Below are 13,453 nucleotides of genomic sequence, written 5' to 3'. Positions count from 1 at the left end.
CACGCGTGTCATAGGTTCGCCATCACTGCTCTAGGGCAATTTTCTTAGAGTGGGGTGACTTTGCACCAGGGGGGATTTGGCAATATCTGAAGACACTTTCTGTTATCACAACTAGCGACTCGGTACTACTGGTATCCAGTGGGGGGGGGGGGGGGGGGGAGGCTGCTGCTAAGCATCCTACAATGCCCAGGACAGGTCCCTAAAAACGAATGATCTGGCCCCAAATGTCACAGTGCCGCAACTGGGGTTGAGAGACCGCTGTAGGCATATTATTTTAAAAGTCCCCAACCTGCACCAGACTTGAGAGTCCCTCCCCCACAAAACTGGCTCTTGCCATTTCTTTACCCTCATCTCCTACCCTCTGCCCTCAGGTTCTGCTACCACCGTCTTCTTTCTGGTCCTCCCCCAGAACCGTAAGAGAATAAACGTGTGTCATTTCAAGCTGCCAGGTTTATGCTAATTGGTTACCACAGCCCTAGGAAACTGAGGGGCACCCAGGAATCCGCATGTTAACGACCACCCCCCTCTGCCGGCTCTGACACAGGAGATCGGGTGGACCACACTGTGGGCAGCAGTACCGGCTGCTTCTCAAACACAGCCCAGTCTCAGGGATCCAGAGAATTCTGTTGGAGTTGGAAGGACCCCACAGCAAACATCCACTTCTACCTGCTCTTTTTAGAGATGGGGAAACTGAGGCCCGGGAAACTCCGCAGCAAGGTGGAAGGATGAGAGATGCTTTCATTCAACTCTGTCTTTACAGGCTTTCAGATTCCATTTGGAGGTTTCCAAATGAGTTATTGTGCAGACTGTCGATAGCTTTGCTATCTCATAATGACCCAATCGTGGAACGATTTAGCAATCCTGCTAATTGCATTTGGGGATATAGCAGTTGGGTAACTAGTTGGTGATTACTCATTCCCAAGAGCCCTACACATTGCATTACAAGGAAGCTAATCTTAGAAATACTTGTTAACGTCGATGATAATTACTAAGTAATTGGCTAGAACACGCCATTGTGAATTTATCCAGGATCTGCCAGGTAATTATCTGGTCTTGTGTTCCCTGTAAAATAAATCCAGAGTCCAAAAATGGTTCCAGTTGGTTGGCTATCATCCAACCACCGACCTCTGCCAGCCAACTGTGCGAATGCAGGCGATTAATCAAATTACTCAAATATTTGCTTTTGAACTGAATGTTAAGAAACCTGGATGGCCAACAAGTGGACGGTGCTAAATGGGAAAGAGGGGTGCACAGAGGCCCCCCCAAGATAAATATATAATCACCCAGTAATATGGGATAAATGCCACTTCTTTGGGGGCTCATCTGGCTTCTTCACACAAAATACCAAAACACTTCAGAGACCAATTATTTGTCCCAAAGCTGCAGCGCCTTTATCACGGTGCCAGGAAGAGGCTGTGCTATTTGTGAAATTTGCAGGCAGTTATGATGCTCGGGAGGGGGCTCAGAAGAGGCCGCAAACACAGCTGGCTTGTAGGATGGAGACACATTTTCATAAGGACCACTTATTTTTCAAGCATGGCTGCTAACCGAGCCGTCTATTTCCAATTAGCCAGCCCTTGGCAAAGGGGTGTGAGAGGCTTGGGTTCCACTGATAACCCTGGAAAAGTCGGAGGGTGGAGGCAGGAGGTCGTTAGAAAGGCCAGGCAAAAGAGAAAAGACAGTGGATTTCAAATTTCTAGTTTGGGGAAGTAAAAACGGGGATTAGAAAGCCAGAAGGTGAGAGAGAGCTCGGGAGCAGACTGGGGGGAGTGGTGGGCAGAAGGGCAGTGCTGGGGAACAGACCACCTTCCAACCAGACCTGTGCGCCCAAGGAGAGGCTGCTGCCTGCCTGCTCGTGGAGAAGACACGTGCTGGGAGGAAAGGGGCTGAGGGCCTTGTGTTGGCAGGTGGTAAAATGGCCACAGACCGTCCCGTTCTCTGCATCCATGCCCTTGCAATGTGACACTGCAAATCCTCCCATCCAGAGACGGAGTCTGTTTCCCCATGCCTTAAGCGGAGGTTGACCACGTGACTTGCTTTGGCCAGTGGACATTAGTCAATGGGACAGACAGACATGTGAAAGGCACTTGTCCATTGGGGCTTGACCTCTTGCTGTTCTTGGAGCCCTGGGAGCACGATGGGAGTGAGCCCGAGCTGCCCTGTTGGGGGTGAGAGGCCACGTGGAGGAGAACCAAAGCACCCCAGTGGACAGTCTGCTAATCCAAAGGGCATCCAATACCGACCAGCCCCCATCTGACCTGTCAGCTGACCACAGACACATCCAAGAGCCCAGCTACTGAGCCTGGCTCAGTGCAGAACTATCCACAGAATAGAGAGAAACTATGAAGTATGGGGGTAGTTTGTCACTCAGCAAAAGCTTACTGATACACTCACCTAATCAGAACCCCTCAGCTCCTGAATATTATCTGGGCTGATTCTTTGAGAGCCACGGCTGTCCTCTGCAGAGTGGACAACCACCGCTTTCACCCCGTTTAAGGAGAGTTGAAGGACTATTCCCGACTCCCCAATCCTTTGCAAACAAACACTTACCATTTGACACATGGGTTCCAGTCAACCCACCATCTGCATCATCAATGGTGACAGACAATCACACTCCTTCTACCCATCACCCAGGTCTTACAAATGGACTCAAGGAGGCTTTAATCACAAGGGAACAAATCAAAGCACACCAGGTCTTCCCTGAGTCCACAGCTCCCGCTACGGACCTGCCGAGATGTGAGGCTTGTGTATTCGGGATATGACTGCTGGAGCTGAGTCTGGGAGACGGGGCTCCTAATTCACCTCTGGCATCACAGGCTGCCCCACAACACCGCTGCTGTGGCCATCCTCATGCAACACGGGAGCCGATGCCAGTTTAAACACACACCGAAGGATTGCTCCACGCCGTTCAACTAAAACTGAAGCTATTTTTTTTCAATGTTCACGTCACTGGGCCAGGTTAGAAAAAGCAAATGCAAGAAAGTTCCTATCACCTGACATTTTCCTAACGTCAGTTCTCTACTGATGACCCCTTCTGTGTCAGGACAGACCGCGGGTCCTGGATGTTTCAAACCACAATGGTAAAGGCCTGCACACATGCTCTGATGCTTTGAGGAAAGCCAGAGTAACAGCCATCGGAACCTTACTCCAGGGCTTAGCAAACTAGGTCCGTGGGCCACCTCCAGCCCATTGCCTGGTTCTGCAAATAAAGTTTTATCGGTACACAACCATGTACCTCCATTTGTGTCGTGTCTGTGGCTGCCTTCACACTACAGTGGCTGAGAAGTTCCTATAGCAACTGTATGGCTGCAAAGCTGAAAATATTTACTCCTGGGAAAAGTCTGCAGACCCCGGTTTAGTCTGATCCAGTTAATTCCCACATGGGAAAAGTGAGTCTCAGAGATGAGGTTTCACAAATTCGTACTTGAAGCACAGGGGGATCTAGAACCGATTTCCTGACTCCCCGGGCAGGGCTCTGCCGAGGGATTTTAGCATTCAGAGTGCTTTCTGGAAGGGCAAACCTTCAACCACACACCCCGTGAATGGCAGAGTAACCCGAATCCCCACTTCGGAACTCCCCCGGAGGCAGAGCTTTGGGACTAAGGCCAGGGGCGGGGAGCCGGGCGGGACTGACCTGGTGATGATGGCCAGGTGGGGCGGGCTCATGCAGGCGCCCATGAACAGCACCACGTTCTCGTGCCGCGTCTGCCTGTAGGCCATCACCTCCCGCTTGAAGGCCTTGAGCTGCTCCTCGTTGTCCCTCTCGATGTCGATGAGCCGGACGGCCACCTCCCCGTGCCAGCGGCCGTGGTACACCTGCCCGAAGCGGCCCTTCCCGATGAGCTCGCCGATCTCCAGCTGCTCGAAGGGGATGTCCCACTCCTGCAGGAAGATGCTGGTCTGGCTGGCCTTGCGCGGGAAGCTCCGGGCCGAGAGCAGGGACAGGTTCATCTCCTCGAAGTCGTCCTCCGACTCCTCGGCCTCGTCGTGGCGCTCTTCGTTCTGTGGCCGAGGGGGAGAGAGAGCTGTCCCTGCACTGCCGGGGGCAGGGTGTCCTGCTGGGTCCGCTCTGCGCGGGTGCAGGCCTGGGCCTGGCTCTCGGGATTCTTAACACCCCGAGAAGCCCAGTGTCCCTGAGACACCCCCCACCCTCCCGTGTATTCAGTGGGGCACAACCCCCCAGGGGATTTATCCGGCCCTGAGCTGTGTTTTCAAGAATGCAAATGGCTTGCCAACTTCTGCACAAGTAGCTTTCCCGTGATGCACACCATGTAATGGCCATTAGGCTGGTGCCGGGAGGGGTCACCGCTTGGTAGTTGTCCCGGAGTTAGAACAGCCATCACTCAGGACCCCGCACCCCGACCTGCCCCAAGCCCTCTGCATCAGCCAGGACGTCACTCGGCTTTGCCGAGTTCCGGGAAGCCCCGGAAAGCTGGCTTCGCCATCCCCAGTTCTCACCTCTGAGGTCGGCTCCACTTCAATTTGAAGTAATGGATTTCCTTCCAAGCTTTAAAGAAAGAAAAATAAATGTGAGCCTCGGGTGCAAAGGTGGGCCCCTGTAATGACCTTATCCTGGTACGAGACCCAAAGTGAGAAGTCCTCACCGCAAGCCTTCATCTCGAATTCACTTCAGTGCTGCTGTCAGAAATAGCCCATAGCCTCGCCGTAAAAAGCCGCACATGAGGACTTTGTTTTCAATACTTTTTCTGGGCTGCTCAGGGCTCATTTTTCATGACTGCATTGGTTTCCACTAATCTAGCAGCTTCCTATACACTGCCCTAAATGCCGTGGGTGGAAGAGTCCTCGGAGCCCTAGGTGTTCCCTAGAGAGAATTAATCAGGTCTCCAAGCTTCACTGGGATTTGGTAATCTTCTGAAAGGATCCTAGTGTTCATGTGTTTGTTTGTTCGTTCATTCATTCAATTACAATTATGTGCCAGGAACAGTGCTAAGCCCTTAGAAGGAAAAGAGTTGAAACTGGCCTGGCTCCTGACTTTAAGAAACATTACATTACCACTGAAGGAACTACAGTGAGTATGCAGATATTGTGCAGAAAGGCTAAACACGGGCGCAGAGTCAGGTAGGCATTGAGTGAATGGAGTGAGATGGAAATTCCCAGGAGAGGACTCCTGGATGGATTTAGGAGTCCATCGTGTTTAGTTGGACCTTGCAGGTCACAGTGAATCGAGATGTGTGGAATGAGAATGAAGAGGAGGAAACAAGACTGTATTGGACTGGAGGACGCAGGTGTGTGTGTGTGTGTGTGTGTGTGTGTGTGTGTGTGTGTGTGTGTACTGAGTATATATATATGTTGAAGGTATTGTGTGGGTATTATGGGATGTGCTCTGTGCAGGTGTCCCGGGCCTGTGAGTCTGGTGTCACTGGGTATGTACTGAAGATATGAGGGGATTGGAGTACACGGGATGGGAGGGGATGGGATACAGGCACAGTGTGTGTTGAAGGGTTTCTGGGGGTGATTTAGAGTAGAGATGTGTATGTGTTTATAGGGTGAGCTGCAACAGGTGGGAGGAAAGAATCAAATCAATGGATACCATGCCCCTTCCTATTTCCCAGCTCAGCAGATTCCCCTTCCCACCTCATCTGGGGGCCTCCCCTATCCTGACCCTCAGACGCCAGGAAGCTGCTGACCCTGCCGACAGAGTCCATCTGCTCACTGGAGGGGGTCCCGGTGAGAGGGAGTCTGAAAGACGTAAGAACTAGCAGGAGGAAGGAGGGGGTCACAAAGTGGCATCTGCCATCATATTAACCAAATACGTATAGTTATTCCGACGGGAGGCGGAGTGACACCGCACAATGATAGCTAATATGCTGGGAGCCCGACGCTCTGGGGGAGGCTCAGGTGGGACAGTGCCGCTGGGATCCCTCCTCATACCCTACGACTGGGCCTTTCTCTGTTCCATCCATCGAGGCTGCAGCAGCCGGGCTGTTAAATCATTTCCCCTCTGTGAGGAGGTAGTGCACATCCCTCCACCTTAATCGGTGCCTGCACGTTTAAGCAGACCGCAGGCACTGATTAACTGTTTTCTCACTGGCGCTCCCTGGCTGTCAGTTCATAACCTGGAGCCCCTCTTGCACAAGTTGTGGAATTGGTTTGTGCGCGGCAGAGAAATGATCCAGGGCTACATGTCAGCACAATATCCCCCGGCAAACTGCTGCTCCTTTGATTTCAGAGATGTACCACTTGAGTCTTTAACAAAGTCTGTAACACGGGCAGGAAAAAACGGAGCAGCTAGCAGAGATGGGAGAAAAACCGAGTAGGCAAAAATGTGAGTTGAGAAACCAGTCAAATCGAAACTAGGTGCCTAACAAGTCCCAGACCTTGGTCATAATCGAAGAAGCTACGGAAGACGATGTCACTTCAGCTGCCCCAGCCACTGACCTCCCCGAGGCTAAAGATGCCCACACAGAGATGTGCCCTGCCGTACTGTGTACAACAGTGAGGTGTGGGGAGATGTAAGATCCTGCAATCAGGAAATGGGTGAGGAAATTATCCCACATTGACACAACATTCTACAGCCGTTAAAAACAACGTGTGCGAAGGGTCTGGAATAATATGAAAAATGCGACGTTATAGCATTCTCGGATGAAAAAGTAGGATAGAGACTGTGTAGATCATGGATCACACAGAGATCAACTGTGCATAGAAAGAGCACATATCTAATGGGCACATATTTACAGAATAGTCCATCATATTAGTTATTCTGTACAATGTATTCTGTACATATTAGTTGTTTGTACAATGGCATAAGCCTGAGGTCAGCAAACTTGTTCTATAAAGGACCAGATGGTAAATATTTTAGACTTTGCGGGCTATACAGTCTCTGTCGCAATGGTTCCACTCGGCGGTTGGAGTCTGAAAGCCACCAGAGAGTGTGTTGCAAACAAATGGGTGTGGCCGTATTCCAATAAAACTTTATTTATAAAAACATGCGGCACATTGGATTTGTCCACCATAAGCCGTAATTTTCTAACCCCTGGTATACACCTAAATTATACTTTTGAAAGGGGGACAATGACATAGAAGAACGGCCCTTCCATTGAGCACTGGCTCTGGCCTGCACGTTGTCTTTCTGATCCTAGGAGGGTCGGGGGGAACAAGTCCAGCCCCTAGCAATCACACGTGATCGGCAGGGCCAGGAACACAGGACAGAGCTGACTTGTGGGGGCCTCTCTCCGCCTGGGCTGCCACACTCTCCCTCTCTTTGCTTGACTCATCCCATGTCTCTCCCCCTTCCCCCCTCCCCCGCTATGTCTCCCTCCCCCCGCTGCCTCCCAGCACGTCAATTCCAGGAAGAGGAAGGCAGAGGAGTCCTGAGTGGACTGCAGGCCGGGGGGAGGCAGAGGCCTCTGGGCTACTTACATGGGATTCGAGGTCACTGGATGCAGGACGACCTGGGGCGCCCGGGTCGGCGTCTCCAGCACTGGCACCACATCTGACAGCAGAGACCAGATAGTCAGGACCCGGGCGTGGAGCACACCCACCAACACCTGACTTCTGGAAGCTGGTAGCTGCTCCCCAGCTCGTGGGTCCCCTCCCCTTCCTGGACCACCTGCTTAGACGCAGCAGTGGTCCAGATGGCATCTTGACCAAAATTCCCTACCGTTACCTAGGGGGCTGCCAGAAACCCCAAGCCTCTGGTCATCTCCAAATCCTCCCCACTCCTGCTTCCCTTTGGAATGACAAGGTCACATGGTTTGACCACCTCTCCCCTTCCATGTGCTCTGGACCTCCCCTGCTCTTGCCCGTCCTTCTACTGTGGACCACTTTCCCAGATGACCTCCTTGGTGCCATTGCGCCCTTGGGACCCCCCACACTATCCTTTTCCACTTCCACGTCTAGCCATTGTCCTGGGGCCAGGTGATCCCACCACCACCCTCACTGAGCTTGTCCGCCCCGACATTCACCTCCATCCATCCCACTCAGAAGGGGCTGAGCTCACAGGGACTCACCTGGGAAGATGAACTGCTGCTTGTATTGGTAGTAGTGGGACGCTAGCAAGAGAACAAAATCACCAAAGTGAGTGCTGCCCTAGAGCAGGCCCTTCGGGTACCCAATGGGGCTCCCACAGCCACAGTGTGGGTTCTCTGCCCGCCCTTGAGGGTTTCCAGACTCCTGCAGACACCCCGAATTCCAAGGGACTGAGACGTGTAAAGACACCAGAGCACTAAACATCCAAGCCAACCCTCTCGTTAAAAACTCTCTGAATACAGAGCACCGCAAGTCAGAGAGTCATTCGGAGCACAACCCCATTTCTGGCAGATACGTAAGAACGCACACAGAGAAAAGTCTGTGGAACCACAATCTAAAATGTTAAATTTTCCCCTTTGGGTAGCGTGACTGCAGTGACTTAAAAAACAACAACAAGGAGTTTCCTGTGATTTCCAAATTCTCTGCACTGAGCATTGTATTCATCTTCTTATTGCTGCTGTAACAAATTATCACAAACTTTGTGGCTAAACACAAAACAAATTTATTGTCTTACAGGTCTTTGGAGGCTAAGTCTGAAATAAGTCCTAAGGGGCTAAAAGCAAGGAGTTGCCAGAACTGGTTCCTTCTGCAGTTTCTTGCCTCCTCCGGCCCTTGGGGCTGCCTGCACTGCTTGGCTCACAGCCCAATCTCGGCTCCGTCTGACACTGCCTTCCACCGTCTTTGACCTTCTTGCCCTCCTTGGGATGACATTTAGAGGCCCCAGAAAATCCAGGATAATCTTTCCATTTCAAGACCCTTAACAAAGTCACAGCTGCCAAGTACCTTCTGCCATATAAGGTAACATAATCACAGACCCCGCGACTAGAACGTGGTCATCTTTGGGGGACCATTAGCCTGCCTACCACAGTATGAATTAATTTCCACGTGTAGGAAAACTGATGTAAAAGAAATATCCTCAGCGTCACTGCTGATTCTCCTACAATTCATTTTACTTCCAGTTCAGCCCTCTCAGAGGCCAGTTCTTCCAGACAATTCCCAGGGCTCTAACTTACGGCGGGGGCAGGGGGGTGGGGGGTGATGGGCCTGGAGCAGAGCAGCCATGGAGTGTCAGGGAATGGTCAGATCACACAGAGCTTTCTAATCTCAAATAAAGGAAGCGAGAAGGGTGGGCTCAGATACAGTCTCAATCGGTGGAGATAACTTCCAAAAACAATGTTATTCATTCAGGGACAAGCTACAGCTGGGAGCTGGCTCACAGAGGATTAGCACAGAGGATTAGTGGTTCCAAGCCGAGGTCTGAAGGCTGATCCTGGAGGCAGGGTTGAATCCTGGCTCCTCTGTTGGCTGTTTGTAAAAGCTTGGGCAACTCTCTCCGAGTCTGTCTCCATGTGTATACCGTAGGGATGATAAGAGTCTCCCCTTATAGGGCTGAGCTCATCCTTATATGAAACAGGAGTGCATAGTAGGTATGGAGTAAGTATTGGCTGCTATGAATGAGCCAGTATCTTTCGATGCTGTCTTAACTAACAGGTAAGAATGATTTTTAATTAAGAGGCAATCAGATAGCTTCAGAGAGCTAAACCATTAGCTGCCCTTGAGGTTGGAATTGATGGATAATCCCCACCCCCAACCCTACCCCAGGATGGAGAGCAAGCCCTGGCATCTCAGGATCCCAAGCGCCTGGTCTGGCACCTGGACCCATGGATACACAACTCATGTTTGTTGAACTAACTCCCTTTCTTTTAGTGCAGCAAGTGCCCAAATTCCAGGTAGCTGGAATCCAAACAGATGCATTTTTTATTCTGGAAAATGAGTTGCCCGGCATGGGAAGCACAGCAATTCAAGGTCACAGAGCAAAGCTTTAAAAGAAAACCAACCTCCATGATTTCTGGGACCTTCTTCTGCTGGTAACCTAGGTTTTTTGTTTGTTTGCTTGCTTTTAATTGCATGCAGGCATTTTGCTGTCAACAAGGGGCTAAAATTAAAGAAAGAAAAGTACCCGCGGTTCTCGATAGGCTTAGCTGATCTCTTCCCTCCAGTGGGAATGGGGAATTCAGTGGCCGCAGAAAGGTTAGCTGGCAGGGACAGCCTTCTCAGGAGGAGGGGCCGGGCAACAGGAGGAGCCCTGCTCTGAGGAGGGACAGGTGCTGGGCAATAGGACACCCCGCAAATGCCTGCACGTACAGAGTCAGCCCCTCCTCGACTCTTCTGTGCAGGAGCACAGCTGTGCCTGGCGACTAAAGGGAGGGAGTGGCCGGAAAAGGGGAAGGCGTCACTGTGAGCCCTGTGCTCGCCGATGAGGGACACCAGCGAGAAGCGGCTCCAAGGGACAGCTGGTGAACCCGAGTGGCCTGCTCGGGGCACCTAGTGGCTCCTGGGCCGCTGGCATCACAGGGTCATGAAGACTGAGAGGCTTAGATGAGCAGACGTCAGAGGACAGGAGGCCACCGTGAAAGTGCGTCCACTCTGGAGTCCCCACCGCTTCCTCCCTAGGGCCTCCCCAGTCAGCAGCCTGAGTGGTCTTCTGAATGGAAGGATCTGTAAGGAAGAAGGATCCCTTGCCTCAACCTTTCAGTGGCCTCTTACTGTGTCTTCAATAAAATCTAAATCCCTGCTCGGCCCGTGTGGCTCAGTTGGTTGAGCGTCCTCCCATGCACTAAGAGGTCACTGGTCCATTTCGATGAGGACACATGCCTGGGTTTCAGGCTTGATCCCCAACAGGGGGTGTGCAGGAGGAAACCGATCATCGGTGCTTCTAGCTATCTCTCCCTCTCACTTCCTCTCTCTCTCTCAAAATCAATAAAAACATGTTTTTTAAAAACCTAAATTCCCGCCAAGCCCTGCAAGGCCCCGCCAGGCCTAAGCCTGCAGCTCTGTCTCACTTGGCGCCCTCCTCCTTGTTTGTGGCACTCAGGCCATTGGACAACTTTTCAGCTCTTTCCTGTGGCAGGGCCTTTGCACGTGCTCTCCTCTCTCCGCTGGAACTACTCGCTCCATCTTCAGGACTCACCTGCTTCTGACATTTCAACTTGAACTTGTTTTCTTCTTGAATTTGCTCCCAGCACTGTTCTTCCTCTCATTTTCATGTGTGTTTGTTTGGTTCACACCTGTCTCTCCCACTAAGCTACCAACTCCAGGAGAACAGACTGTGAGAGGCAGAACAATCCTACCCTCCCCTGTCCTGATCCCTGGAAACTGTGACCACATTACTTCACATGGCGAAAGGGACTCTGCAGTTGTGACCATGTTGAGGATCTTGAGATGGCTCCCCTATGCTGGGTTCTCTGGGTGCATCCTAAATGCAATCACAAGGGTCCTCATGAGAGGGAGGCCGGAGGATCTGAGTAGAGTCAGAAAAGGAGCTGTGAGAATGGAAGCAGAGGCTGGAGTAGTGCGGGGCCACCAGCCAAGGAATGCTGGCGGCTACTAGGAGCTGTCAGGCAAGGAGATGGATTTTCCCCCTAGAACCTTGCAAAGAAAACACCCTGCTGACACCTTGGTTTTCAGCCCAGAGACACAAAATGTGGACTTGTGACCTCCATCACTGTGAGGTAACAGATGTGTCCTGTTCTAAGGCATGACGCTTGTGGCAGTGTTACAGCAGCAACAGGAAACTCACACTGGGCATGTCTGCTCTGTGCATGTCCCTCTGTACATAGTGCCTTGGACAGTACCTGGTACATCGGAGATGCTCAATAAATGCGTGTTCAGGAAATAAATACATGGATGTGGTTGGAAGGCCAGAAGACGACTTGAGAGGGAGAAAAACTGCGGCCCTGGGCAGTGCATGAACTCAAGTGGGAATGTGTGAGGCAGAAGAATCCTTGGGGTCCTGTCACCCACCTACGTCCTTTCAGAGGTGAGCAAGCTGAAGCCGGAGGTCACATGGCAGGAGTGTGATAGAGGATAGTGAATCCAGAACTCCAGCTCATGCAGAGCCCTCTCCTGACGTGGGGGTAAGACTCAGAATGCAGCCCGCTCCACTCAGGCGTGGGGGCCCTGAGAGCCTGGGCCCAGGGTCCCCTGCCAGTTTCAATGATTTAGCCCATAAGACAACTGCCAGCTGCCCCTGTGACTTAGATGTGGGGGGAGACGCCGGCTTGCTGCTGACCAACAGACATAGTCTTTCCTTCTCAGAGCCGCCGTTTCCTCGCCTGTTAAACGGAGCTGATAATACCCCGTGGCTACTCTAAAGATCCAGTGAGTCATGTGTGGCAAGAGTCCTGCATGTAAGACTCGCTCCACATGCCTTCAAGCGTGCCCCCAAGTGACCCTGGCAAGAACCCAACACCTCCTCGCCTCCCCGAGCCCTGGGGTACCTGGCAGGTTGAAGGCCTTCTGCTGCCTGGTGCACTGCGGGGAAGGGTGGAGGGGAGACGGCGGCGTGGCGCTGGGAGGGAGCGGGGGTGCTGGCGAGGAGGGCGTGGAGGACGTCGTGGAGGAGGGGTTGCTGCTGGAGTCTGGCTGGTAAGGGACAGGGATGTGGTCCTGCAGAAGGAAAACAGGGCGGGGCAGCAGTGAGAGTGAGCTGAGCAGGAAGAGACCCACACCAGCATCCTCACCCCCGGATCCTTCCAACGTCCCCACCAGGTGGCATCCAGCTGTGGAAGGAACAGTTTCTGTAATCAAGTTCCTGTCCACTGTCCGGACCTCCGAGTGAAAGGTGACCACGGAATGCAAGCACGTAGGTGACAGCCACACTCCCGTTCTCTCTGATTCGGGAGAGAGCCACGCGGAGGTGCCCAGTGTGCTCTTCCCATCCCGACACCTCTCCTCCCGGGTGTTTATTAAAGAATCAGCAGCCTGACAGCTCAGGGGAGAGCGGGAGAGGAGCCTCCGCACCGCCCTCGCACCTGCACTGGAACCAGCGCGGCCTCTCCTGGCCCCCGAACCTGCTCTAAAGCAAAGATGAAGGTGAATCCAGTGTGCACCCTCACACTGGCCCTGGCGGGTGAGGGCAGGGGCTGTCGAGTGGGCTGAACAGTGTTCCACCTGGAACCGCAGAGGGGGACCTGACTTTACAAAAGGACTCCACGCGCCCTGAATGTAAGGATCTTGAGATGAGATCTTCCTGGGTTGGGGTGGGCCTAACTCCAATGTCAAGTGTCCTTATATTATAAGAAACAGAAAAGGAGGAACACACAGAGGGAAAGGCCATGCCACATGGCGGGAGAGGTTGGACTGCTGCTGCTGCTACAAGCCAAGGAACGGCAAGGATTGCGGAGCCGCCGGAGGCTAGGGGCGAGCATGGAGGGGATTCTCGGGGTCTCCAGAAGGAACCAGCCCTGCTGGCACCTCCATTTCAGACCTCTGGCCTCCAGAATAAGCGACTGTTGTTTTAGCTTCCAAGGCTGTGCTCCTTTGTTACGGCAGCTCCGGGAAGCAAATGTAAGCAGGACCTGCAGTAGCCAGGTGCCAGGCACAGTGTGGTCCGTCAATAAATGTGTGCTAGACAAAGGAAAACAGGAAAGAAAGAAAGAACAGGAAGAAGGAGAGTGGAGAG

General features: G+C 52.5%; 1 protein-coding gene across 1 annotated transcript in view; it reads right to left on the bottom strand.

The window, feature by feature from the left end:
• Nucleotides 1-13,453, bottom strand: part of KSR2 (kinase suppressor of ras 2) — a 271,249-nt gene that overhangs the window by 40,629 nt on the left and 217,167 nt on the right. The window contains exons 10-14 of the mRNA XM_059676311.1: nucleotides 12,270-12,438; nucleotides 7,971-8,012; nucleotides 7,381-7,453; nucleotides 4,459-4,507; nucleotides 3,635-4,002 (exon numbers count right to left, since the gene is read on the bottom strand). Coding sequence (XP_059532294.1) covers nucleotides 3,635-4,002; nucleotides 4,459-4,507; nucleotides 7,381-7,453; nucleotides 7,971-8,012; nucleotides 12,270-12,438 — 701 coding nt within the window. The remainder of the gene's footprint in view (nucleotides 1-3,634; nucleotides 4,003-4,458; nucleotides 4,508-7,380; nucleotides 7,454-7,970; nucleotides 8,013-12,269; nucleotides 12,439-13,453) is intronic.

The sequence above is a fragment of the Myotis daubentonii genome, chromosome 19 (genome assembly GCF_963259705.1).
Source record: "Myotis daubentonii chromosome 19, mMyoDau2.1, whole genome shotgun sequence".
Lineage (NCBI taxonomy): Eukaryota > Metazoa > Chordata > Mammalia > Chiroptera > Vespertilionidae > Myotis > Myotis daubentonii.
The sequence above is the reverse complement of the archived record's forward strand: the minus strand, read 5'-3'. Positions and strand labels throughout refer to the sequence as shown.